Consider the following 27,505-nt stretch of genomic DNA (forward strand, 5'->3'; position numbering starts at 1 on the left):
ATGGATACAGTCAATCAGAAGAATTAGTATTAACAGCTCTATTCTCAAACTATTTGTACTACACTATAAGGAAAAATCTTGATGTGTTAGCAGAACATGTAGAGGTTTTCTTTTTTATTAGTAATTTGTTCTGAGCTACATATACTGAATGTTCATTACAGCAATATCTGTGCATTTGACAGTAATAATTCTTAACTCTGTGATATACAAAAACCCTTCCCACCCTGAGGCTCCCAACACAAAGAGGTCATATTTTGGATCTCCAAATACAGTAGACATCCAAATTACAGCAAGGGCACTTAAAAACTAAACATTTCTCTAATTTTCCAGGGTTAGATAATCTGGATGCAAGAATACATGGAGCCTAATGTAAGGGAGCCTCATTACAGTATTACAACAGTGTTGTAATAAATACAAAAAAAAAACATCCTAGTGTATATAACTTAGACCTGAATAATACATTTCACAGTCAAGCTTTTCCAATACCAGTATGACACTCCATAGATCTGGGTGGAGTTGCCAAGCCTGAGTGAATCTTCAGTCCAACTGAATCCCCCATTGTCGCAAAAAAAAAAATCATTAAATGGTTTTCACTGACAATGAATCTCATATAAACATAATTTAACACTTTACATTAGTGTTATATTACAGTGCTCAATATCATGTCCAGTCCTGTCAGTTAGCTGATGCTTACCTGAGGTACTGGTACAAAAAGGCCAATGTATTATAGTTGGTTGATATTAGTGTTTACAGTTTGCCTTATATCATAGACTGCCCTTAAATGATCCTATGTATAAGTGCTCTTCTCTTTTTCAAATTAAGTATTTCTAATTGTTTGTTACTAGTTGCATGATGAGGGAGAGAGGCATGTGGTGCTTTGGTACTTAGTTTCATCTCTCTCTTTGTTCTGACAAGTCCCAGAGGGATTGAGAAACATCCACTGTGAGGGCTCCTGATGGTCTTCTCACAAACACAACTCCACACTTTAAAGCTGAAACACACAAGACACTTGAATTGCAACACTGAAACACTAAAACTAGTTGAGCACGGTTGAGATGTAAGGTCACATGTACTGGTAAACAATATATTTATTAGAGGAATGAGTATTTGTAGTTTCTGGACATACCATACCATTGGGTGTCACTGATGTCTCCCCATCATTTTATTGATAAGGCAACATATGTGTTGTCCACACCTGTGGGTTAAATCATACATATAAGAATGTAGACAAACTATTCTTCGAAAATAACTTGGCAGTGATAATCTCAGAGTGGAGTAAAATGGGAGTTAATACAAGCACTCACAAGTTCTGGTCTCTCTCTCCAGCTCAGAGGGTTTCTTTTCCTTCTTGCATAGCACTCTAGTGATGATAATGATGATCACGAGGGCCACAACGAAGGTCAAAGCAGACACCAACCAGCTGATCACCATAGGACTTAACAGTGGGTCCGGGTCTGAGGACACAACACAGATGGACAGTCATCACAGCCAATAATAAACAAGGAGGATTTATTTTCATTATTAACAAAAGCGTTTTCCACCTGTTCATTAATTCAATGTCTTTCTTGACCAACTGTTTAAGTATACAGCTCTGTCAAGCACTGTGCAATATCCGTTAACAGTTAACTGTTGTGTACAATAACAGTCATGTTCGTGAACAAGTTTTATGACACCTCTCTAGGAGCAGGCCAGAGGTTTGTGATGGCTATGACTCCGCTCGCCCTAACCTCTGATGGAAATAGGCAGGGCTTGGCTCTCCCGTGAGATGAAGGTGCGTCCGCCAAGCTGCACCCGGTACAGGCAGTAGTAGTAGCCATCGTTGGAGGTCTGGGCGTTGGTAAAGGTGAAGGTGACGGAGGGAGTGAGGGCGGGCAGGGACTGGCGCACCGTGCCATTGGAGCGGATGAGGCGCAGCTGGAAGGAGCCACCTGGGTACTGCTGCTGTGTGGAGCAGGTGATGTTAAAGCTGTGGCCCTTGATCACCGACCCTGCCGGGGCCTCGATGGAGGTGTTGTACCAGTGCTGAGGCGTGTGAAGCTCCACTGAGATGACAGTGAGAGGGAAGACCAGAGGACTCAATTTGAATCAAGTGACAAGATCAATCAAACGTTTCAATACCAAGGTGATTAAACATCAGCATGAGCTCATGTTCCATCCTTTACTGCAATCATTACTAGTGGATGAAACATTGGTTTGATTAGAACCCACAGTGCAGTGGATGATGAGTAGGATGGATGCAAGACTCACCCACAGTGATGTTGATAGAGTTGCTGTGAGGGGAGCTGAGCAGCTGGGAGGGTGTGCTCCCCTTGATCCTGTACAGACAGCTATAGCTGCCCTGGTGGAATGTCTCCACATCAGACAGAGTCAGCTCCACTCTGGTCTGACTGGAATCTACCCTCTGAGTCACTAGCGGAGTGGCAACACCCCATTTGTACAGATGGAAGTCGTTGAGACGATGCCCCAGTAAAACAGTGCAACCGAAACGAACGGCCTCCCCAGCCGAGAACACAGTGTGCGGGGACAACAGGGAGAGGGTAGGTGTCGAAAGTGGACCTGCCAGAAACATGTTACACAAATGAGTCGTACACATTATGCACACAATCTCACAAACACCGCAATGTAGCGCTTGTTAAAAAAAAGGCAACATACAATCACACCATTGATTATTTGTTTTGATGTATGTGTATGCACTGTTTTTGATGTAAACCCAACCTCTGGGATCAATAAAGTTGATTAAACTTGCGTTACAGGGCTGTGTTGTCACCTTTGTTGTTTTCCATTTATACCAACAAGATGAGTGTCCAGGGACCTACTGTAAATCTATTTAAATATGCTGATGATATGGCTTTGTTGGGACTATGTCCAAACGTGGTGTGAAGCAAGTGCCCTTTATATGAATGTAGATAAGGCCAAAGAACAATGCCTCTGCCACTCTCTCTCTCTCTCAATTATCAAACTGTTGAGGTTGTAGAATGTTGTAAGTATCTAGGAACACATGGATGAGAATTAAAGCTGCAAAGACAATATAGAGTGTATTTTTAAAAAGACAAGTCAGCACCTGTTTTAATAAGAAAGTTTAAATGGTTTGATGTCAGCCAAGACACTCTGGAGAGGATCTACAAAAGCTTGGTGGAGAGCATCATAACCTTCAACATGACTGTCTGGTACAGTAAAACTAAAAGTCCTTTGTCCCCCGGGCTGTTGGTCTCTTGAACATGTGATGATTGTGTATTTATTTTGGGCAGGTGCAGATATGGGCAGCGGTAAGGCAGGACAAGACGTCTGGCTCTCTTTTAAATGTGTGCTGTTTGTTGTGTATGGTGACTAAGACAAATCAATTCAAATCTAAAACCATGTCCTTTTCTTTTTCCATCAAAAAACAACACAATGCTACAGTAGATGGGAACAGAACCTCCCGGGCCTCTCACCTGAGCATTTAACTCCTGCATCGTTCTCATGAAAGCAGGTGGGATCACTGTGGCGGATACTAGAACAGCGACTCAGGCTCTGCTCTTCCCCTGAGCACTGAACATGTCGCAGCCAAATCTCCCCACTGCCTGGACCGAATGCTGCACCGTGATGGGCAAACTCAGCCAACCCACAGCCTACCTCCTGGCACACAACGTTAGCTTCCCTCATGTCCCAGCCATGGTCACACACCGTCCCCCACTGGTTTTTATGAAGTATCTCAACTCTCCCCGAACACTCATCGTCACCATTGACTAGTCGGATGGGCACACCATCATCTGCTAAGAAAAGAAGAATTTCATAAATCTTACAAGTTTTGTAGACACAGTGTTCACTAATGATTTTGTTAAGTATACAGTATTCTGAATAACTCACCATTTGCATCAACTCCATCCCTAAAAACAAAAACATAGCCTGTGGTGGACAGCAAAAATAAATCAGAGCAGTAATATGTAGCAACATGATTATGAGGGTGAAAAAATAATCTGTAATCTTGAAATATTGTTAAGAAGCCATTGGTAATACAACAAAGATTTAGTTACCCATGACTCAAGGTTATGTCTCCATGTCAGTGCTCATAACAAAAATTCATTCAAATGTTTAGCTCTAGATTTAACAAATCACACCGTGTTCTACTGACAGAGCAAAACCATTCACACTGACCTAACGTTGAAAGGACAAGGAGAGTCTTCAGCATCTTTGTCAACGTTCCATTTGACCGCAAGACGAGACGGTGGCAGACGTTACCTCAATGCGGTTTTCAAGGGAGCTGATCACTCCTGAGGCTGAAACACACTAGCTATGATGGCGAGGACAATGTGGTGATTCCATGATACCACTATGGCTAGTTTAGTAACAAGCAAGTTACCACAATAACATTACTATCCGTGTACTCGCTATTACCCCAGCGAACCGCGCGGTCAATTAAATATCTTCAGTGTACGCTCATGTGATCCGTCGTCAGTGGTGCTTAGCTAGAATATATCCAAGTCTGTTGCTGCTCCTCGACATTTCATTCAAACAAAAATGTGTCAAACTAGCAACGCTTCCCTTCGTCGTAACGTCCTTTCCCTAACAAACTACAGTACGTTCAGACTGATCGTGGCTAAACGTTAGCTACCTAACAGTAAACTGGCTAGCTACCTACTAACGAAGAACCTGACGTTAAAAGGAGTAACACTTGATGTGGGATGGTCCGCATGGATGGTGTCATTGTATACCATGTATATGCCACCATATAACTACAGTATTCTTTCTAATCGAAAAACAAATCACTTCAAGGCATTAGATGAATGCAATACTAAAGATGTTTTGTTTTCGAACTATCCGAGAGACACACGTCCGCACGGCGCGGCGCATTTACGTCACTTGACTTGGGAACTCTTATTATATTAAAGCAGTTTAATCAAGTGATGTTTTTACCAGCATGATACATGTTTGTGTATTACAAGTTGTCTACAAACAACAAACTACCTTCAAAATGTTTTGTTAAGTGTACCAATTTATTGGGGATGTGACATAAAATGACATTAACTGACATAATCACAGCATAAACATTGACAAAGTCATAGGTGAAACCAAAAGCGTCATTTGCACTGTACCTTTGAACACACCACACTAACAGACGTTTAGGGACTGAATCAGGTATGTATTGTCACTATTGGGAGCATTGATAATACATATACTGATTGTGAGCAATGTTGTATTTTATATGATGTACCCTAATTATTTAAATGCCTCAATATTTTCTCTAAACTGTATATCAATCGTTGACTAGTGCCGAAGTTATTGACGACTGGACTGAATGAAAATGTGTAGGTTATTAAAGCAAGCGTAAATAAATTGAAGCTGTTGCCAATTGCAATTGTATCAATTCTGAAGTGGTAATTACAGAGCTAAGGCTGTCCAGGATGCCCCTGTAAAACACAAATGCCATCTGAATTAACGGTCCTCTCTTTAAGATGTATTATTAGATTAACTCAATTACATATTTTCAGTGCAGGGACGAATTGCTTTGCCCTACAGTGCAATTGTCAAATTAGCCGACTTTACTTCCATTTGTAAGAAGAGCTGATATTATATAAAAAGCCCTTACTGAAAGTAAAAGTAATATGTTAGTTTAATTTCATATAAAAGATAAGTGTACTTACTGGCGCTGATAGGACAAGGTTATACATTTAGTCACGCAACTTTGGTTTCTGTTTCGTTTTTTTGTGGTTTCGGTTGCCCATGGAAACAGATTTCCATACTGAAATGAAGGTATGTCTTTAGGTTGAAACTTGGGCGGAATCATGCAGAGAGCGACGCTGACAACTATCCTCCTACTACTCTGTGGTAATCATTGATGTATATGATCGTGCTAATGTAACACGAGGCACTTAAGACCCATGATTAGCACATGCCATTCAACCCATCAGACTTGGCCATAGTAGTTATACAGTTGAGGTTTTGATTGGAACATTGTGTTGCTTCATCAACACATCATTATTATATTCTATCTAATTACATAAGTAATATCTCCCTACTACCACTCAAAAGTGGATGACATTATTATGATGACTATTACTGTAATGCATCTAATTATTGAGACAGACACTCATGAGGCACTCCCTTTCTCCCTTTCAGCTTCTGCAGCTGTGTTCCCTGGTGATGGTAGAACTATAGAGTTTCCAGTAATCCATTCTGACATAGCTGGTAAACAACTATTACCGCATGTCCACTAAATGAAGAATATGCTTGCAATTTGTGAGGAATTCATACTGTGCATGACAGCTACCTGTACAAACTGTTTGTTTCAGAATGTTTGAATATGCAATGTGCCAGGAGCATCAACAACTGCATGGATGCACATGGAGAAGCCCTGACAGAGAAGCTCAAAGGTGAGTTTGATCATAATGATGTCATTATTAGACCTGCTTTAGGATTTAACATGCATGAATTTACTTTTTGTATCCCTATTTCACCATTTCACTAGGTTGGTTTGTGGAACTATGCTGTCTTACGTTGTGAATCATTGTTTTGACATTGCATGAAAATAAGGCTTTCTTTTATTGTTGCAGGTTGTGTTGTGCGCAAGTGTAAGACAATCACTAATAACTGTATGGAACAGTTCTTTGAACAGTACCTGGACCAAATCGGTGAGATAATCAATGAACTAATCAAATTTTATTTATATAGCACATTTCGTACACAAATGCAATGCGCTTCACAAAAAGATAAAACTGTTCAAATAAGGCACATATAGTATGGCAAAATATAAAAGTCTTATAGATCATCACCAGAGTAAAAAACAAAGTTTGCAGTGATAATAGTGGGACTAATGTAATACAATGGATAGATAAGACAATTGTTGGACTGAGAGACGAATGCAATAAAGTGGATAGACAAGAAAATGGTTGAACTAGCAATGAGAATATAATGATTCCTCTTGTCCTCTAGAGGCACTATATCCTCAACATGCCTCAGTTGTCCTACAAAATATGGGTACGTACTGCACTAGTTTCATTTTGATGACAAACAGACAATTTAAGGAGAGAAAAGGAATGAAAATATACTACATGTAGGTGTAACTAACTGAAATAACACACTTCTCTGTCATGATAGACCGTATTCTGGCTGAATTAACAGACTCCTATCTTCAGTGCTGGCTTAAAACAGACAAATCCAGACATTCAGGTAACAAAATATTCAGGTGTAACAGTTTTTTTTAAGATGATTATAAATAGTAAGACAGAGGTCGGTCCAGGATCAATCCATTGCAGATAGCAGCTTTCGGCAATGCGGTTTCAAAATGTATTTGATCTGCACTGCAGTATGTTTTGGGTGGAAGTAGTTGAGAGTTGATTTAGAAACCAGCAGTCCTGTGGCATGAACAGGACAGCTCTGATGGTGGGACTGGCTGGGAAGTTGTTCATCACACATAACTCTAATGCAGATTTCTAAATCAAGAGTCAACTTCCTACATCCAGGAAACACTGCCATACAAATCAAACACACTTCTGAAACTCTGCCATCTGCAATGGACTGAATCCCAGTTCATGGGTCGCAATCTGCTTGAACAAAGAGTGCTAAGCAGAGCAATATTTACCTAACAACTTGCAATAAAAACATTTAACAATGTTTTTGAAAAAACTGTGATTTTGTGAACAATCAGGAAAGTCATGCAAACACTAGTCGCAGTATTCAAAACATCAATTGGATTATGTCTCATCACGTCTATTTGAAATATTAAGGTTAAGATGGCGACTTCTCTATTTTTGGCACTTTTTTGCCAAAGCAAATTGGAGCCCTGAGTGTACATGTGTTGCCACAGTATGCATACAAATATGTATGTGTTTTAGTATTGATCATGCCCAGAGATGATTGTAAATTTCAGTCTCGCTTTTTCTTGGAGTGTGTTTAATGGACAGCCTCACTGATAAAGCACAACCGTTCATCACCTCAATGACTACATTGATCTTCGATGATCCAGGTCAGACTGATTATTTCCATAAGTGTCAGAGAAATTCAAAACATACTATTTTAAGGGGATCATCCAGCAATGTGAAGGCATTATTGTATAACCCTTCTATCTGACAAAATTAAAAACACTTTCCCTTCTCAGCATTTGTGTCCTGCTGGCTTGTGCAATCCCTGAAAGGCTTGGTCAACTGCACTGATCATCTAGGTGACAACTACATGCAGGAACTCAGTAAGATATACAATCATGTCTTCAGACATTAAGGCTTGAAATGACTACCTTTTGGTTCTACCTATTTGATGCAGTTTGATTATGAGGATAAGGTATTGGCAATATATTATTACACCAATTCACACTGTCTCATACTCCTCTCTCAACAGAAATAAATGCAGAGAAAGAGATGAAACTAAATATGCATCGTAAGTTAAATTACATTCCCTCTGATGATGGTATTCACTTTTGTCATGATTGTGATAATGGTACTGATAAAAAGTTGTGTCGACCTGTCTCCCTCCTTGGTAGGTTATCTTATGTGTAACAGTAACCCTCTGAAAAATTGGAACTCTGGGTGTGAAGAACTCTTTGATCATGTTCTTGGTAAGTAAGAACAATAACACACTCACATGTTGGAGTCTGGCAGATGTTCCTACTGTGCAGAAAACATGAGGTTTATCTCTAATGTTTTACTGGGTTTCTCTAGCTTCATCACCTTTGAGGAAATGTCAGTACAAAGGTAAAAAAAAAAAACTAACCAAGATAAGAACATATTAACAATACATTTAGATTTGTTTGACCTCTCCTTTGGCTCACAAATAGATGTTGACCTGAGTAAAATATTATCTTTTTTTCTTTCAAGACTTCCTCGTCTGCTCAATCCAGAGTGCAATTTTAGCCACAGCTAAATGCTGACTCACATGAGGTACCATTCTTTTTTATGAGAAAATTGTAACAACTTATCCTGATTACCATGATCCATACAGTATTCATTACTTTATTGGTTTGAAGTGACTTATGCATTTGCAGGTTTATTTTTTTTACAGGAGGACAAATCGACCATTGAGAGCTGATTAAGTGGAAACTTGATTGATATATAAAAAAAACTAAATCACTGAAATACTAAAGCCATCAACTCTGACTATATTTTAATAGCTTTTATTAAATTTATTTTCTCCTATTATGCATTTTCAAAACTCAGTTTAGTCTTTTATCTGTAAGACTGACCATTACTGTATGGAATGTATAGCCTACTGTATAAATGAAGTTTTAATAATCCATCATCATAGAATATGTGTGTGAAATAAACATAGGATTGCATGCAAATCAAAACCACCTGCATGTTTCACACCTGTAATCTCTAATTATTGCTTGCAAGCCACATGAATCACTATAGTATGTGTATGTGTGATTATATATATAAAAAATAATAATAATGTGTGTATGTATATATATTAAAAAAAAAAAGTTTTAACTTGATGTTATGATGATCTGCTAAACAACGTCCCTAGATAGAGGACTCTTCATAGGCACCAATACATGTATATTTCACCACAGGTCAAGAGGTGAAGAAAAGCATAAATAACTGTACACAAATGTAATCTGATGACTCTGGTGCACCAGAAGTTCACTGTGTGAAAAGGTGAGAGGTCTGAGTTTTTTTCCCCACACCTGTATACAATTCTCACGAAGTGTTACTGCAGTATTCCGGTTACTGTTCAAATAATCAAACCAAAGTTATTTGATGCAATTTTATTGAGCCACTGGTCAAATAAGCATTAATGTTCATGATATTGTAAGCGGTGACTATGTCCTTTAACAAACAAAATATACAGATCAACCTGTATTAATCATTGAAAATATGATAAATTACTCAGCGATTATTCAATCAAACTTCAAAATCACCACTGTGTGAATGAATAACCAGAACTATCATAATGGTCTGTATGTTTGTTGGCTCGCAAAGAACAATTCTATGCCTTTACCTTTTTTCTTCCCTTCATGAAAATAAAATAACCTGCCAAAGTGATGGATCTTTGTACATTCACCATTGATAAGAATAAGAGAACAGACAATGACAGTAATAACAATAAAAATAATACATAGAATAATTTAGTTAACTTAACAGTACTCTTCTATTCAGATGACCTTTTTTTTATCTTGTATAATAACGAAAAAAGTTCCAGTCGTAAGTACCACAATTCTTGAGAGTAATGTTCAACACCTTCCAATAACATGCTTCCAATAAAATAAAAAATAGGTTTTAGGTCTTTGTTTAACAGTAAAACCTGCTTCAAATTCCTCAAGAAATTCTATAGCAGTCCTTAAAAAAAGTTCACCTGCTGCAATTCCAATTGTCTCTTGCCCAATGTGCCATGGGTATTGTGTGCCGTCCATCTTTGGTTGGCCGACGAGAGAGGTTTTCAAACGTGTCCTCATTGCGAAGACTCGCCCAGCAGGTGGACGATAAGTTCATAGGTGGAGAGGACGATGGCTGTGTTGGGGATCTGTCTAATTAGCTGTGGAATGAGTCCTCTGTAAAAAGCTGCATAGCCTTCTTCCACTGCTACTAACCTTGCCGTTTGAAAGAAATACTTGTATTTGCTGCCCTCTTCTCGCAGTCTTGTCCGAATTACCTCTGAAAAGATGGAGAGGTAGAAATGTTAATATTATGAGTAAAACTGTATTTTAACAAACCACGGTACAGAAAATCTCCCATTGTGCTGACATATTCTGACCAAGATTTCTTCCTATTGTTTGGGTGCTGTATTGTGTCTGCAATTGGCTCTCTTATGTGTGTATTGTCACTGAGGTGACAATATTTGATTTCTAAACATTGATCCAGTGCTTACCGTGTGGGTAGGCTATGCAGGACGCACAACCCTTTGCAAAAGCAGCTGCCATCATCAGTCCCAGGAAGTCTGATGCTCCTTTCTGCCTGTCGCTGTTTGGCGATGTGAAGTGACTCTCAGCCAGGCGTTTCTTCAACGTCTCGTAGATGAGGAAGCAGATCATGGTCTCGGAGATTCCGGCGTAGGACGCCGTCAAGCCTCGGTAGAAGCCCCGGATCCCCTCAGTGCCGTAAACGTAGCGAGCACACTGCAGCGCATTCATCTTCTTCTCTCCTCGTGCCCTGGGGGAGAAGATCAGAGGCATGTGTCAGGCAAAGTCAACAGTAGGTCAAGTTTTAAAAACATATCTTGTCATTTTATAATGAGGGCAGAATGCTTTGATGCAATTTCAACAAAAATAATTAATTTTAAAAACAAATTTAAGCCGTTTTGGTGACAACCGTATTGAAAGGCAACTGGAAACAAGATTTTGATATTTTGTACACAGGTTTGCACTGACATAACTGTCCTTGTGACCTCACATGACAGTCCTGCCCAGTACACTTGACTGAATAAATATAGACTCTTCCTCTCGACGCACCAGGGTGCGTCAGCACAGATATTTATGGGCTCAGGATCACATGCCAAGTCATGCGCACTGTGCAACCCAAGGACAGTGTTGCTAACATGGCCCCTGTCAAAGGTTAAATTACATGTGGTGGCAAAGTATCTGTTCAGACTACTTTAAGTAGCTAACCCTTAAAAGACAAACTCTTACTCCATGCACACATTAGTATAAAAAAACACATTCTCAAAATATATCTGCATTATAGGTTTCTTAATTAGATAAACAAAAAAGATACAGAACATCCAAACGAAGCAAGTATGTACACACTTTTTCTCCAACTGCATCCTGGTCTTAACCATCCAGATGGGGTTCATTAGGGAGTTTGTAACGAAGGCTGAGATAAGAAAAAGGGTTAGCTTCACACTGCTGCATGAAAGTGAAGATCAATAAGGAAAGGTAAAGGAAATATTAGATTCCTGACAGGGCAACATATATTGTGGCTAACAGATATACCAATCTATATGAATTAGGTAAAATAATTAATTATGTAGAGAATAGAAAATGAAGTTGATTTCCAAGCCTGTGTGTCTCCTCATGATGAGGGTGTCTGTGTGCCAACAAATCGCTGCATGCCGTCTGCACACTTGGTCTCACCTGCAAAGCCAGCCGAGGACATGTGCACAACTCCACTATTAGGAATGAAGACGCCATTGAACGTGTCTTTTGACTTTGAGTAGGCAGCAAAATAAATAGCCCTGCAAAGCAAATATATAGAAAGGTGAGAATCAAAGAGACAATTTGGGATCCCTCACATTTGCATTAATAACATATCCTCAATAAACGAGTGTGGTTTTATAACTGCAGAGTGTGTTTATGTAACCATCACATGTTTTCCTGCTGTGAGCCTTTGACAGAGCGTGTCCAGAGCAGTCTGTTCCCCACTGTCTGCTCTCTCTGCTACGCTTCTGGAACAGCCTGTGTCACAGCACCAGAATGGGCTGAATAAGCACCGGGGTCTAGAGATGCCCCTGGAGCTATTCTGAATGTGGGCTTTTGGAAGCTGGGCAATGCAGCACAGGCCAAACCACTTACTGAGGACTACATACTATAGGCCAGGCCCACACACATTTAAAAGAACAGAGGGAAAAAAACCATTTATATAGTTAATTGGGCCTTTTCTCAAGGGCAAAGACTACATAATCCATAGGCCTATCCCAGATACTCTATATAGAGGCTTTATATGTGTGTGTGGCCTCTTTCAGTGTACAGTATAAACAAGTCTGGCTTTGAATAAGATTTCTGTCGATGAGGAGAACTAGAAATGAGTTAAACATTGACCCTTTGTTAATGCTTACAGGGAAAAAGCAAGGTTAAAGTCTAACATATGCCCTCGTCATTGCAGTAATCATAACTTTCGACAAAACAGAAAGTGAGCACACACCCAAACATTTCTCCCACTGAAACCACTCATTTCAAATGTAGTTTAGGCTAAATTAAAGTTACCTTGAGGGGGCCACCCCGACAAGATTCGGCCCCAGTCCCCGGAAGAGAGATCTTGGTCCTTCTTTTTCTAGAATTGACCTGGAATTGAAGAGAGAAAGATGAATTTAGAAGAATACAGTATATTAGACCTTTTTTTTTTTTTTTTTTTTTTTTTTTAACACAAGTCCTGTATTCAACAACAGGGCCAAGCTTGTTGTTTAATTGCAAATGATGCTTTAGGCACTCCCGTAGAGCCACAGCAAGCATTGCAAGAGTTTGTTTTGTACAGAACTCAACTGTGTGTTGTACTTTTACACAGCACAGAGAGCACACCCAGTCTCCTTTGGGGGGGTTGACTCCTCACACATGGGACTTTGTCACACACACTGCTACAATAACCAAACCATAGGACAACCTTTATTCCACTAGCAGTCAGATAAACAAGCCTGGGGTCAGGTTGGGGGTGGGGGCAGTGGATAGCTAATATATAAGTACAGCTCTGTAAGGCACACCTGTTTCAGAGGGCAGTGTTCGCACCTCTTGTTTTTCTCTCCGTGTTCGTACTTCTTGTTTTTCTCTCTGTGTTAGCACCTCTTCTCAAACAATCAACTTGGAGCAAGAAACACCCTTGAACCCTCCTGTAGTAGAAACATCATCCAGGTCTATTTCAAAGTAGCCTAAGATATATCTGAATTTCATTAAGTAAGTGGCAGAGTATTTAAATAGAGTTGATTTTCTATTGACTTTCAATGTCACTACAGACCCACAATAAGGAGGCCATAACTCTTCCAATGGATGAGAAAGGACAGGGGTCCTGACAGGGAAACATATCAACATGGAAACAAAACCATTTTTGGCTAAATGGTAAAAATGGTTGCAGCCAGGATTTATTTAGAACTTCTAAACTGTAAGTGGTGTGCATGCAAAATTCATAAAAGTCAGTCTAAAAGAATGTTGAAAGTTAAACTGAAACTGCAGAGAAACAGGTTTGCGTGAAACATTCAACTGACTCCTGTCCTGACCGGTTCAGTCAGTGCTCCAGCCTGTGACGTGCGTAACATGAGACCACAGCAGCGTGGGCATACTGCACAGGTTCCTCCTCGAGTTCCTCTTGGCACACCAAGGTGCTGTGGTTAGCCTGTCCAAAACAGGCATGGAAGAGCAACATTTCCACAGGTGGCATCAGCCCTTACATAACCGTCCTGCACTCTAGCTGGTAGTAAAACACATTGCACGCTCACTTGCGGATTCCCCAACGCTAGCAAAGAGCATTAGATCAGAAGAGGATACTCTTACATTTAATCTCCTCTCTTTTATGTAAAACGGGATTAGCAGCATTCAAATAAGTGGTTTAGGCAGAGCACGCTCACAAAAGCACCTCTCCAGACAAAATAGTGAAACCATTGGACATTTTACGCAACAACAATTATGTTATATCAGTCATCCTGTTGTGCTGTCACAACACCTGGCGCACCCTAACACAACCACATCCCTGAGGCTTCATTCTCAGGGATGCAATCATCACATCCATTAGCGTCTAGCCAGCAGTGAGCTAGTGCTAGTTCAGTTGTTATGTTTTATGTTGTTCCGTCAAGTGGCAAAGTTGTCCGGTGTGGTCCAACACAATAACAAGAAGAGAGGGAGGATCTTACCGTAATACCTGCAGCAGGCCCGGAGGTGTGACCGTCCCTGGTCTAAAGGCACCCGCGCTGCCGCTCAGGGTGCCCAGCTGGACCTGGAACACAGGCCTGAGTGTGAGGCCTGAAGACTGCAACCGAGTCTTCAGCACCTCCAGGGGGCAGGTCATGATGGCTCCAACTGTACCACTACATCTGAACAAATGAGAGGAAACAAACAAATGTCTCACAGTGATTTCCGTCAGGGAAACAATAAACAGTATTTGTACAATTTGGAGTGTCATTACAGATGAAGTTGAGGAATGCTGCATGCGGAAAACAATCTGGTCCACTTGGTGTTTTCCTAGTATTAGACTTGGCTACTTTCAAGGAATTTCTTTATCCATTAATATATACAACAGCTGTGGTCCGTGTGCTATGAAATACTTTTATGGCAAGAGGTGGTACGTCATGAAAATGCTTAAAATTTACACAGCGCACATAGCACTAAAGGTCAGTGGGCCCAGACACACTAATGGGACCTATTATAAGCTGCAAGGAACAAGGACGTGAAATTAGATCCAGAGCTGTTAAAGCCTTTAAATGGTTTGCAAATATAGGCTATACCATTCATTTAGTTAATTGTGTCCACAAACCCTTAAAGTCACACTAGAGTGCAACAGTGTTGAAGACAAGCTTAGTAGAGAGAGAACAGATTAACCTAAGCTTCCCTACTGTATGTCTGAAGGGCATTTCAAATGCAATGACTTCCAACACCTTCCATTTACTCAATTATAACATTAAATGTCATGTGAAGCAACTCCTAATTGTTTATACACACACCAATTAAAAATATACCAGGGCTGAATTATGGTTAAGCTACAAAGTTCCACAAGCCTATCTGGTTGGTTCAGCTGGTAATGTCTTCAGTGTCACCCTGGACACTGTGGAGGAGGTGGCCAATAGGATGATGAGGACCAAACTCCTGGTCATCATGGACAATCCCACCCATCCCCTACATGACACTGTGGCAGAGCAGAGCAGCTCCTTTAGCAACAGACTATTACAACCACGTTGCACTAAGGAGCACTATAGAGATCTTTTCTGCCTGCCGCAACAAGACTGTACAACTCCTCCTCCTCCAGCTGGCTCGATCGGGGTAATCAGAGTCAGGCTGGGGGATGTTAAATCATACTGGACTGTTCTTACTGTATATAATGTTTCAAATGTCTATTGTATTGTATTATTCTATTGGCACTTTATTTTGTTGTTGTTTGTGATGTGAGCTGCTGTAACACCTTAATTTCCCCTCTGGGATCATCTATCTAGGCATGCAAATGTGCTGAACATAATATTGGCAACAAACATGAGATGTCATGACTCTGGTGTTCCCAAAGTTAACTTTAATGGCCATGAAATCAGTACAACATTAAATCCCCAACTCATGCTTTAAGATCTCAGCAATTAAGAAAAAGTGTTGATATGGATATCAATGCAGGCTATAGTTTTCACTACAATCTGCTGATCTAAGCCATATACAAAGTGACCAGAACTTGCAGAACCTAGATTCTCCAGTAATGCCCCTGACATTGGAAGACACTGTCACTGAATGATGTTGTTATAGACTACTATTATGATATAGATAAAAGAAAGTTAGGGGGCCTGCCCCTCTCTGTCCAATCAGGTAACATTTCGGGACCCGCGTTCGGCTCGTAAGAGCTAATTTTAGAACTAGCGGCTAAAAATATACACAAATCCTGTAGCATCTCTTGCTATATGGTATCCTGCATTTTAAATACACAAAGTCCAAGGATGACCTTGGCTTGGGTGACATCAATGTAGCCTTCCCCAACACATTGCCAAGCGTCTAACTACGCAGCAAACTGACCCATTATTCATCATGTATTGTATCATAACATAACAAAATTACATGTATGCACCCTCTATACCAACCTACATCAATGTGTCAATATCAACTCTCACCTAACAAATTATGATATAATATAGACCTATACATTAATTCATGCCTCTATTCCAGGCGAATAACACAACACAGCTTGCCATTTTTGCTATGCTTGATCGCACGGATGAGGGCAGAGGCCGGGTCTCCGGAGGGTATTATGTAACACCAAGAGGACACATCTTAAGGTCAGAATAGACTGCGCCACTTCATTGACAAATGAGCTAGCTTGAAAAGCTTTATGAAATCATTCCTCATCCTTGGTTCCTCTTCACTAGTATTGAAATAACATCAGAGCGTAATACTTGTTTCATTAAAAAAACACAAATGGCCAGGATTCACTCATTCCATGTTGTTTAGCTTACGTACTAGCTACATAGCTTGCTTGCTAACGCTAACCATGCTTCAGTGAGTCAGTCAGTGTGTGCCGGCTAATATCCGATGTGTTTATTTTTTTTACTGGATAGTAATGACCATGACAACATTTGGCCAGCTGACATAAGTAAACTAATTTAAATATGTTGATTGAAGTTGCAAGCCAATATTTTCTCAAAAAGCTACCACTAGTTAGCTAGTTACCTCCTCACCACATCATGCAGCAGCAAGCTAGATATAGCGAAACATATCTAGCTTTGACCCGGGCTGCTTAGAATAATTAGACTAGAATTATGCCATCGACATAATGTGTGGTAGAGCAATATATGAAGTAAGACAGTGCTAGACATTTGTAACTCGCTTCGTTAGCGAGCTAAATATGTGTAGCTAGTGACAACAGAACAGGAACTGAGTAAGCTAGCTAGTCATGTAAAATGGTCGGAAAGGAATTTCGTCCTTGTAAAAAGACACTTACCCGCCTGCGAAGAGATGTAATAGTGTATCTTTCTGCGCCATTTTTAAACTTTTACCATACTCTTCCTTTCCTTCTTTTAAATGTTATCTTGGTAAAAGTAAGAAGAGGTACGCTTTAGCTTGTTCTTGATGACTACTGTCCTCCACCCGGCTTTCTCTGATCGCTTCCAACTCTGCGCAGAATCTGAAGAGCTACCATGAATTTGCGTCACGATGGGCTGATGGGGGCTGGTAGGGGGTGTTGGCCATGACGTTGAAAGTGTACCTCAGCAATTATTCATTAATTGTAAGACCAAAATAACATAGGTGACAAAAGAGATATAATGATTTACTACAACAAAAAAGTAAAAAGATAAATATACACATAACGTACTCAGTGGTGCACCAAGTCCTCTCGTCTTTCTTTATATGAAGAAACTGAACAGGTCAAAGTAATTTCATGGTCGGTATGTATTTTACATTTACCCGCAGTCTACCCAGTGTTTTTTTGTTTTTTTGTTTTTTTTTACCGATAAAGGAGAGGTGATTCAGTGGATTCAGGGCTCATTCTAAATTAATAGAGATATCCACATTTGTTCACTGTGTGGCAACGTGTCCAATTCAAAATCCAACTCTATTAAGGGATTTTGCTCAATTATAAGGCAATAGGTTAGGGATCGGCTGGTAGCTGGTTTGTGTGACCCATTGTTTATGCCTGTTTGGCACCTTTTTAAATCCACTCCTGCTTCAGCCATTGAGACAGCACCTTCACTAATGTGTGAGCACAGAAACCCTTGTTTCTTGTATTTCAATCATCCATGAGCGCATTCTCTCACAAACAGGCTAAAACAAAACACAGTGTTTAGGTTTAATTATGGGGTAAATATGAAACCATGACCATTCACTGTGGCATCTTGGCAAGTCAATACACACACGACTTGTTGCTATGTGTAGAGCAGCCAATAGGAGATGGAGGTGTATCTGAAAGTGGCATGTTACTGGGTGATTATGGGGGCTGGTTGAGTAGGGGGAGGGGGTATATCTAAGTTTACATCACCTTGGTTGTTTTGCCAGCAGGTCTGAAGTGCTGCTCAGTGTCAAAACACTCCACCTAAGATAGTTCCTCATTATAAGCTAATAATTATTCACCTATGAGAAAAACAATGGCAGGTTGTTTTGTTTGTTTTATTGGGGAAAATTCCCACATCATCTTGAGTTTTACCTCTGTATCACAATCACAGACATTCAAAAGCAGCAGCAACACACTTTGACTTGACTTATCCATGTGACAGTGGTTGAAACTAATTTTGATGATCCATTCAGTGTTTTACACACCCTCTATTATATTCAATCTTTTAAAGGGATAGTATACTCAAAACACAAATTAGAGTTTTTGGATAATTAGTTCCTATACTGAGTGAAGTATTTATAATAGCCATATTTAGTTTGGATCACCATAGGGCCCCATTCATACAAAACATCACACCAAAAACACCAATGAACTACTATCACAATAGTGTGTAGCTTTCAGGTGGGGAGTGGTAACGTAAGGTTATGTATATTACCACTGTTCCCTAAAGGAGGGAAACTAGATACAACATTGGCATGGGTGTATTGAGCGATACCCCCATTGCAATGGGGGTATCTAGTGAACCGACTGAAAGGGAACTACTTTAGAAGAGGGGGGGGGGGGGGGGGGGGGTGCTGAAGAGCTGTCTGTTGTTTGGCTCCACCTAAGGGCCAGACAGGGGAGCTGCAGTAGCCTGGCTTACCTGCACTACTAGCTCAGAAGTTCACGTTGCACATTTCACCTGACATTTGGGACACATAACCAGATTGTTTAACTAGGGAAGAGCCATAATGTTGTTTGTGAGGCAGGCTACAGGACAATTAGTGGTAGATTTATCTAAATTTGAAACTGGTCCCATTTCGGAAGAGGGCTCCTTTTGTCTCATGGAAGTGGGTAAGACTAAAGGGACCACCCTGACCAGCATCCGATTGATAGCCTGACTAGGTCAAAACCTAGAACTGATCCTAACCTTAACCAATTCAGAAATCAACAAGTCAATAGCAGTTTGCTGGTCAGGCATATCCCATTAGTTTTTCCCCATTGAAGTCGACTAACCAAGGAACTGAAGACCCCGTGGTTTTCCACAGGATTTAACCTCTTCTGGATGATATTATTTATGAGATTAACCAGTCAACCCATGAAACAAAATACCATTATTTTATTTTGTGATGTGAACGCAATGGTCACTTTTATTTTCTTCTGCCACTTTCCTGTGATATTGTTTCGGGGGCCCTCGGTATAAACAAAGTAACTTGACACAAAACATAATTAATTGTAATAAACTTTACTAGGTAGTTACAAACAATCTACATCAAGGAATACAAACAAAATGAGCAGTTGAGGAGGAAATACAAATAAGCGGTGCATTGTGTCCATGGTCAGCACAATGCTGAACAAGGACTCAATTTGCACGTTTAAAATACTAGAATGAAAATGTCTTGAGTATATATGACAATATGTTTGCAATTTGACCCTCTCGGCATCACATTTGTGCAGCACGTGTGGATTGTCTTGTCTTGTCATTACTTTAGCCTATAGAACATTACTATTCCTTTCAACTAAAACAAACAATAGGTTACTAATTAAAAAGGCACCACACCATCCAATAATATCCCCATAAACTTTTATCCCCCAACCCTCCAAAACAGGTCCGTAAAATACATTACTAACACTCTTCATGGGTGGGAAACATGGCGAGACAAGCAATGATCATATTCTACAGTGATTGTATAGGGTGGGAAATGGAAAAAAAAACAAGACCTATTGCTGGTGCATGCTACAAACAAATGACCACAGTGATGTTATCCATCAGCTTATAAAAAGCTCTTCAGTGATTACTGTTGCAGCGTCATTTAAAAAGACAAAGTAATCAAACAGGCACTTCAAATATTGCAGAGAGAAAACCTGATAGCACAGAGGGGGAGAGTTAAGGAGGGAGTTCTTCTTGGGGGACAAATGCTGGTGCCTCCAGCTGAGTTGTACCACCTCATCAACATAAAAGCCTTCAAGGTTTCAGAGCTTGCCTGTCCAGGGCAGGCTACTCAGCATACCAGTGCAGCATTACCTAACACTGAGCTATATACTCACAGTGGAGTGGTCAACCATCTCCTACCCATGAGTGTAAGGTGAATACAGTAACTTTATGTACAACCAAAGTAATATTTCTAAAAACAACTACAATTTCATGTTGGAATATTGAATTGAGGGGAAATGTACAGGTAAAGAGGAGAAATGGTTGTCACCTTGTGGTCAGAAACGAATTCATTTATGACAATTGCACCTCCAACAAACTCAAGGGGAAAGTTTGATTCCAGCAGATGTATTCCAACTGTTTACGTGCAGGACATGTTATATAGCCATCACTTATTATTTTCCATTTAAAAAAAAGAGTGAAAAAGAAAAACAGAATAATCACTATCAAGAGGCCTGGAGGTCACAGCAGAGGTACCGTCAAACTGATTGCATACAGACTGGAGCACCAAAACGGCCTCTAGTCATCGTCAGGACCAGCATCTGCATAAGGTATTCTGGATGTTGTTACAGATGTGTCCTAGTATATGATTGAAGTAAGCCACAAAAACAGGATTATAAAAAAAAGAAAAGAAAAAATAAGAAAACCGCCGCTGTTGCTGAAACACTCGTCATACAGTGTTCTCGGTGCAATTGGTTAAAACAGCTCTTAGAGCTGAGCAAGTTCCAGAGGCTGGATTGATGGTGTAGTCAAACAGGTTTACCCTCAGGAAGATCCCAGAGAGAGAGAGAGACAGAGAGAGAGAGCAGGATGTACAATCTCTGTCTGTGTTCTGAGGGCAGAGTGGTCATCATTGGTAGAGCAGGTAGTTCTTGAGGGAGGCCGGTAGGGGCAGCCCGTGGATTTCACTCAGACGCTCCCTCCCAAGAGCCACTCTCACAGAACGCCTACACAGGTCCATCAGCGGGAGGGGCTCAGCTGTGAAGAGGACATAGGGGAAAAAGGTTAGCTTAGAGGGTGCAGCACACAGATCCAAATATTCTAGAAAGAGCACATCCCATATTCATTGCTTCTGCAACAGTGTGGGGAGCACCATGATTACAGGATTTCTCAAATCCCCAAATGGGGATATCTAAAGAATGTAAAGGGATTTAAGGTGCATTACATCACCTATTGGCAGTATATGCCTCTGTCATGAGCATGGCAGGTGGCGGTAAATCACCAGCATTGGCTTATTGCTCAAGTTCAAATCACAACAGAAAGAAGATGTCTACTTTAAAATGGAGATGGCCTGTCATGGCAATCTGTTTATTTAGGGGAGTGCGCCCTCTAGTGTGTGATATATGTAACTCTATAGCAGGACTTTCCTTTTTGACCGGAAATTATTTGCATCAACTAGGTTATCCTCTAGATGACTTATGTTGATGTAATAGAAATGTGTGCCAATGGCTGTCCTCTATTGAAAATAGCATCACCTTTATGGTATGATAAACTACTAACTTGTATGTGATTCAGTTGGGACAATTACTCATCAAATTGTTTGGAATACAATTGTCTTATTGAATCACAAATACCAGGAGTCACAGTAGATGTCATAGCATAATCCTTGTGGTCATTTCAATGAGGGACTACACAAAAGAAACAAAGAGAGGATGACATCATAGTTATAACACAATATTGTGTCATTTACACGAGGGATCCCAACATTGAAACTGGAATTGCATCAAGGTAATGAGCATGGGGTACTTGGAGCCACATCCTCTCAACAGCAACATGTTTTGTTAAATACTTATTTTCTCATTGAAAGCACATGGCCCTTGAGCCAGGGAGTCATGGGGGCATGTCCAGTGGGAGCAATTTTACACATGTTTGGCACATCACAAACATCATGTTTTTTGTAAATGGACTGCTTCATCCTTGAAAGCCACAGCACATTTGTCTTCCAGATATAATAGCCTCATTACTCTCATTAGCAGAAGTCGCCATTTACAGTGAAGAAATCCCCCCCTGTTCTCTAGAGTCATTCCCATGGCAGAACATGTGATCGACTGATTCAATCATTAATGCGCTGCAGTCTCTGGGCCGTAGGTCAGAGATAAAATGATGTCATGGCACCTTATCAGGTGTGTCAAGCTGGTTTAAATAATGATTGCATAAGTGGCCCCAACTGTAGTTTTGTAACCACCCTCGGTGCACTACAGTAACCTTGGGTGTGCAGGTTTCCATGAGACAAACCTTTGACTGTTACACCCATGTTCATTACATCAATAAACACTGAAATTGTGTCTATGAGCAGGCCTCATAGTTATAAAATGTCTGCACAGCTAATGTTCCCCATGAAATAGAACAAGGTCAAAGGCCAAACCCTTACGTTTCAGGGATGATGATAGAGCGGAGGCTACTTACGATCAAGTCCATTTATGTACCGGATTCGGATTTCACAGTGTCCCCACACAGCACTCACGACAGGATACAGCTTCCTGCCCTTGAGTCCTCGAAACGCGACCCCCAGATACTGTCCGTCCACTATGTAACTTAGGGTTCCCTCGTCCATGTCCAAGACTACAAAGAAGGAATCGGGTACAATAAAGGTCTCGTCTGGCTCCAGAAAGGCAGGATAGGTTTTACAAGGCTGGTTCTTGCCATCGTGGTACAGTTTATTCCTTCCTAGGTCCCAGCCCCAGGACTCATGGTTGTTTCCTATCAAAGCCGTGTAGCCTACAGAATGCAGGGCAGCGTCCCCCGTTGCCACACCGACCACAGCGTGGGTGCCCCGCTGGCGCATGGCCCAGCTGATCTCCCATACGTGTAGTCCTCTGGTGTAGCCCACTCTGGCCCGGATGGCATCCGTGCTCTGAGCCACAGGGTGCCTGTGGAACACCAGCTTATTGTCATCCTTGACGAAGATGTTGAGGGAGCGGTCATCGTTGTTCCAGGAGTGCTGCACTTGGACCTCCTGACTGGCAGGGGGCATATCCAACAGCATGTCTAGGCGAGAGGGCTTTGTGTGGTCCAGGGCCTGCAGCTCCAGCTTCAGGGGCCGAAAAGCTGGGTCCCGCATGTCAATGGTCTTTATGCCACCTGGGACTTTCTGCCCCATGCTCTAGGTGGTTATAGTACCACTCTCCTCCCCCCCTCCTCAAAACAAAGAAAAAAGGGGGGAACAAATCAGCCAGTGCCCCCTCCACCTCCACAGCCTGTTCGTTCAATTCGTAGGCTGACTTCCGTCTCAGTGTCAGAAGTTGCCGGGAAACAGGTTCAGGCCTGGTGCTGGATAAGCCCACATGGAGAGATTAGAAGGAAGATGAAAGCAGAGAAGAGGTACATGTTAAGTATTACACCAACTCACATTAGTGGTCTTCTCATTAGAATCACAATATGGCAAAAAAGGGTATTCATGTCAGAGGAGTAAATCAGTGGTATTATGTGCAAGCAATATTCTTTTTAGTTGGTTAATGGCCATGAAATATTTACCATGACCACAAATGGGAACAAAATGGTACATCAAGTACTGTAATTGTGCCATGCAGCTGTTACACAAGATGCAGTGCATGTCCACATTTCATGACTGCTTCAGTGCTTTAACCCCCCCCCCCCCCATTTGCTTGTTGACCAATGGACTACGCATGATATTTGCAGCAGGCCCCCTAAAACACTTAAAAGGTCAGTGACTTTCATATTCATGTGATCCTGTGGCCATGAAACAGATTAAAGCATAATGAAATGATTTGTATTAGTGTATTGTCAAAGTAATTACTGTGTCCATATATAACTCTAAGAAATGCATGACAAAAATGCATGTAGGGCTCCTTCATGCAGTAGCTTATTCCCAAAATTCCCCTCCTGGAAAGGCATACAAGTAGACTAAACTAATAATAGAGCAACACTCCATAAAAGTGTGTGCCTCAGCAATTGAACTTGATTAACTGAACTAAATTTCTTGTTTTACTTTCTGTTTCAGTTTTTCTAGTATAATAGACAAACAAATTAGGAGGTTCTTAGAAACGAGGAGGAGGTTACCGTGAAAACAGTTGACTTATGACAATGACACACTCACAGTAAAGACTTTCACACTATAGGCCTAGTCTTCCAGAGGGATGCAACTAAACCATTTGATAGTGGCTTCACATGAACTAAGCTAGCAAAACCAGAAGAACGACATCAGCTGTGAGCCAGACAGACAGTGGACCAGTTTACATTTCCATCCCGGAATACATTTGGGCAGTGAACTACACAGCCAACTATTCCACAACTAAAATATGCCCACAATTTCCAAAAATAGGAAATAAGAGGGCAGAAACTCCAGCAATTTCCTATTATATGATTGTCTAGTCAGGGGATAACAGGAAATAAATGTCTGGCTTAAAAATATAAAGCATGCTGCTGTTATTTTCAAGGGAAACACCTACTGGCACAGTTGGACCACAATCCCCTACCAGTGGACAAACAGAAGAGACCACAAGGACTTAACATATGATGAGAACAAACCCAGTGCTCTACACTTTCCAGTCACAATTATTACGAAGGACTTACTTCAGATGGCATCATCATCACCACATCAAAGATTGACCATGGAATTCACCCCGGTACTTACATTTTGATCATTGAGTAACTTGCATTCCTTGCCACAATCATAAAATGTTGAAATCTTTTGCAACAATTGGGTATACTTAGGTCGCTTTATCGAAGACGTTCTTATTCTTCATCCATAATGCACCAAATCAATACACTATATCTACAGGTTCTCAATCGATCACGGCTCAAAATCTAAATGTATTTTGTTTCAATTAGTTGATATGATCAAAGTCATCATAAACAAAATCATGCATTTTCGTACCACCGGATCGATCTGACATTTCGGCAGTGCAGGTTTGATAGAATCCGTCCCTTAGTTTCTGCATTTCTGTCCATGTTGCTAGGACATGCAGGGAATTGTGGTGCATGGAGAAAAAAATGGGCTGCTGGGAAGGCCACTCTAATTGAATTGTAGACAAGAGTTCATTGAGAAGTGCTTTGGCTCCTTTTCTAATGCAAGTAAACAACCATTTAAATGGGTCATGTCTCTCCAGTGATGGCAAAACAGGAGGGAAGAAAAAGCAAGCAGCGGGTGGTCAGTCTCTGAATGTAAACAATCTCTTTTTCAATGCCTGTCCAGCCTTCAGGGAGAATGAAACATGTTCATTTGCACACTCTTTGTGTTAGATTTAACCATGTCCCTTCTCATCACTGCTAAGAACTACAAAATCACAAAACGCACACTTAATAAATGTCATTTGAATGCTATCCATTCTAAAATCTAAATCATCTACTGTAACTGTACTTTCCTGGTAGTCTACCACTATCCAATACTTGAAAGAAATGTCTTAATTTCTTTTGTCCTTGTTAATCTGGGAGGGTGGCAAGTGGCTTGTGTTTTGGTGTGTTTGGGTGAGTCCTCCAGCTGGTTGGGGTTCCCGGGCCCCTAGGTTCAGAGCTGATTGAAATGCTGAAGGGGGCTCCTTGGATTTACTGAGCCAAGGGAACACTAGCGTCTTTTGTATGGACCAAGTTAGGCCCAATGCTAACTTGACCTACCTGAACTTCAGCCCTAGCCTGTTCTATAACGTGCCATATCCCATTTGTCCTCTTAAATTCCTAACCCATTGTACTGCAACAGAGCCTGCTTACGTAGGATTACTGACAACTGTAAGAGGAACCTTACAGTAACATGGGTGGAGAGGCTTAGTGACATGAATAATAGTGGCTATGTAGTCCAATGTGTCATTCATTCATTTTAACTAATAATGCTTTGGATTTTGCTCCAACACATTATTACAAGTAAGTCATAAAATTCAATAAAAATATAATTGTGAGGTAGATTCACCTGTCTTGCAGATGCTATTGTGTGGAATAACAGGAATACTGGAGTTATGTGATTGTTAAGAGTGATGGTGCTAGATCATACTGTCCTATGACAGGGTGTCGATCCCCAGTGCACTTTGCTTCCATCTGCCCATAGTCACAAGAATGGAGAAAGGTCCTAAATGATGTCATCATACAAAGGGATAATGGCCCCACAGACGAGTACAGCCATCCTGAAATCTGTGTCTATGCAGAGAGCAAAGTGTACTGCCATTGTAAATTGAGCATAATGTGAGTGGTTTAGCAATCAACTACCTAGACAAGCCGTTACTACACCTAAGTTAGCATTTCATTTAGCAGGCGTTACACTTTACACCATTTACACGCCCGTTACATGTCTTCTGCCTAACATACATCCAAAAAAGTTAAATCATCTTATCGATCTGACCAAATTAGCTTGCTGGCTAACAACATTTACAGCTGGAAGTTCTGCATGCTACTGGGCCACGCGTGAACCTTCGATCGGCACGCTACAGGGACAATCATTTGGAACAATGTATCGAGCAGGTAGCCTGAGAACTGATTATGGTTTATTTGTAGGCGACAGGAAGTGCATATCATTTTTTGCTACATGTGGGTGCGGCGACAAAGGTTGACAGGAATAGAAATAAGAGAAGAAAGAAAAAACGAAAAACATCTATTCTATAGAATATGACTTCATAGTGTTTGAGACGTGACAATCTCTTCTCACAACATGCTCCCCTTGTATCTCTCGCTACCTCGGACAATTACGTTTAACAGGAAAACACCAGTAAAGCCGAAACAAACACACTGTAGAAATGGTAAGGGATACGGAAGCAAATGTTAAACTCACCTTAAGTACCTATTTTTCTAATGATGAAAATAATTGATATGATGGGAAAAGTGTGCCTTCAGAACTGCCGATCTATTCCATTGCTGGTCGTTTTATCCTTGTTGTCTACCTCTTTCCATTTTGGGTTGGACATGAATTCGGTAAAATGATGGCTGCTCTAACATCTCTCTAGTCACGTGGTAAAATAGCTCCCAGCTGCTGTGCTAGATTTAAGTACCTCCCCACTGAGCGTCTTGACCATAGAAATCCGTTTCATTTGTAGATTATATATTTCTATGGTGATGGGTTGTGTAGGTAGAGAGCACACAGGTAGAATCTGCAGGGGAACAACGCAGGACGCATAATTCAACGTTTGTATGTGAGCGCATTTCAAAGGTTTGATGTCAATCTTGAGGCTCCTATTAGGAATAGTTGTTTTTTTTGTGTCTGGACTGATGACCTCTGTGATAAGACACGTTTTCCATGTGAGAAAATAAATCTATCAAAAATAAAACTTTGTGGATGGAGGTAATGACATGTAAAGGGTTGTTTGGAGATACT

At 40.8% G+C, this 27,505-nt stretch overlaps 4 protein-coding genes across 8 annotated transcripts; 1 reads left to right on the forward strand and 3 right to left on the reverse strand.

The window, feature by feature from the left end:
- Positions 1-99: 99 nt before the first annotated feature.
- Positions 100-5,638, reverse strand: LOC310808242 (uncharacterized protein). 4 transcript variants are annotated; one of them, XM_083675032.1, is made up of 9 exons: positions 5,622-5,638; positions 4,135-4,256; positions 3,847-3,885; positions 3,432-3,752; positions 2,248-2,556; positions 1,728-2,042; positions 1,305-1,454; positions 1,132-1,195; positions 100-991 (listed from the first exon to the last, which is right to left on the reverse strand). In XM_083675032.1, exons 2-8 carry the CDS (start codon positions 4,166-4,168, stop codon positions 1,158-1,160), a joined length of 1,206 nt encoding a protein of 401 aa, XP_083531158.1. In that variant the 5' UTR covers positions 4,169-4,256; positions 5,622-5,638; the 3' UTR covers positions 100-991; positions 1,132-1,157. The 4 variants fall into 4 exon arrangements, with proteins under 4 accessions (XP_083531158.1, XP_083531159.1, XP_083531160.1 ...); XM_083675033.1 differs by lacking the exon at positions 5,622-5,638 and having other exon boundaries at positions 1,127-1,195; positions 4,135-4,743; XM_083675034.1 differs by lacking the exon at positions 5,622-5,638 and having other exon boundaries at positions 3,432-3,749; positions 4,135-4,741.
- LOC310808245 (uncharacterized protein) lies at positions 5,026-9,259 on the forward strand. 2 transcript variants are annotated; one of them, XM_083675038.1, is made up of 14 exons: positions 5,026-5,115; positions 5,743-5,805; positions 6,097-6,165; positions 6,270-6,350; positions 6,531-6,608; positions 6,910-6,954; positions 7,075-7,146; positions 7,865-7,942; positions 8,075-8,161; positions 8,311-8,349; positions 8,453-8,527; positions 8,631-8,663; positions 8,787-8,849; positions 8,954-9,259. In XM_083675038.1, the coding sequence occupies exons 2-13, from the start codon at positions 5,763-5,765 to the stop codon at positions 8,837-8,839; spliced, it is 753 nt and encodes a 250-aa protein (XP_083531164.1). In that variant the 5' UTR covers positions 5,026-5,115; positions 5,743-5,762; the 3' UTR covers positions 8,840-8,849; positions 8,954-9,259. The 2 variants fall into 2 exon arrangements, with proteins under 2 accessions (XP_083531164.1, XP_083531163.1); XM_083675037.1 differs by having other exon boundaries at positions 8,971-9,259.
- Positions 9,260-9,663: 404 nt separating this feature from the next.
- slc25a33 (solute carrier family 25 member 33) lies at positions 9,664-17,386 on the reverse strand. The gene is made up of 7 exons (XM_083675036.1): positions 17,232-17,386; positions 14,458-14,637; positions 12,827-12,904; positions 11,978-12,078; positions 11,651-11,717; positions 10,777-11,057; positions 9,664-10,562 (listed from the first exon to the last, which is right to left on the reverse strand). Exons 1-7 carry the CDS (start codon positions 17,270-17,272, stop codon positions 10,360-10,362), a joined length of 951 nt encoding a protein of 316 aa, XP_083531162.1. The 5' UTR covers positions 17,273-17,386; the 3' UTR covers positions 9,664-10,359.
- A 2,099-nt stretch (positions 17,387-19,485) lies between these two features.
- Positions 19,486-27,116, reverse strand: spsb1 (splA/ryanodine receptor domain and SOCS box containing 1). Its single transcript, XM_083674333.1, has 3 exons — positions 26,966-27,116; positions 22,657-23,520; positions 19,486-21,228 (listed from the first exon to the last, which is right to left on the reverse strand). Exons 2-3 carry the CDS (start codon positions 23,348-23,350, stop codon positions 21,101-21,103), a joined length of 822 nt encoding a protein of 273 aa, XP_083530459.1. The 5' UTR covers positions 23,351-23,520; positions 26,966-27,116; the 3' UTR covers positions 19,486-21,100.
- Positions 27,117-27,505: the final 389 nt, after the last annotated feature.

The sequence above is a fragment of the Argentina silus genome (genome assembly GCF_951799395.1).
Source record: "Argentina silus genome assembly, chromosome: 8".
In the NCBI taxonomy this organism is placed as follows: Eukaryota; Metazoa; Chordata; class Actinopteri; order Argentiniformes; family Argentinidae; genus Argentina; species Argentina silus.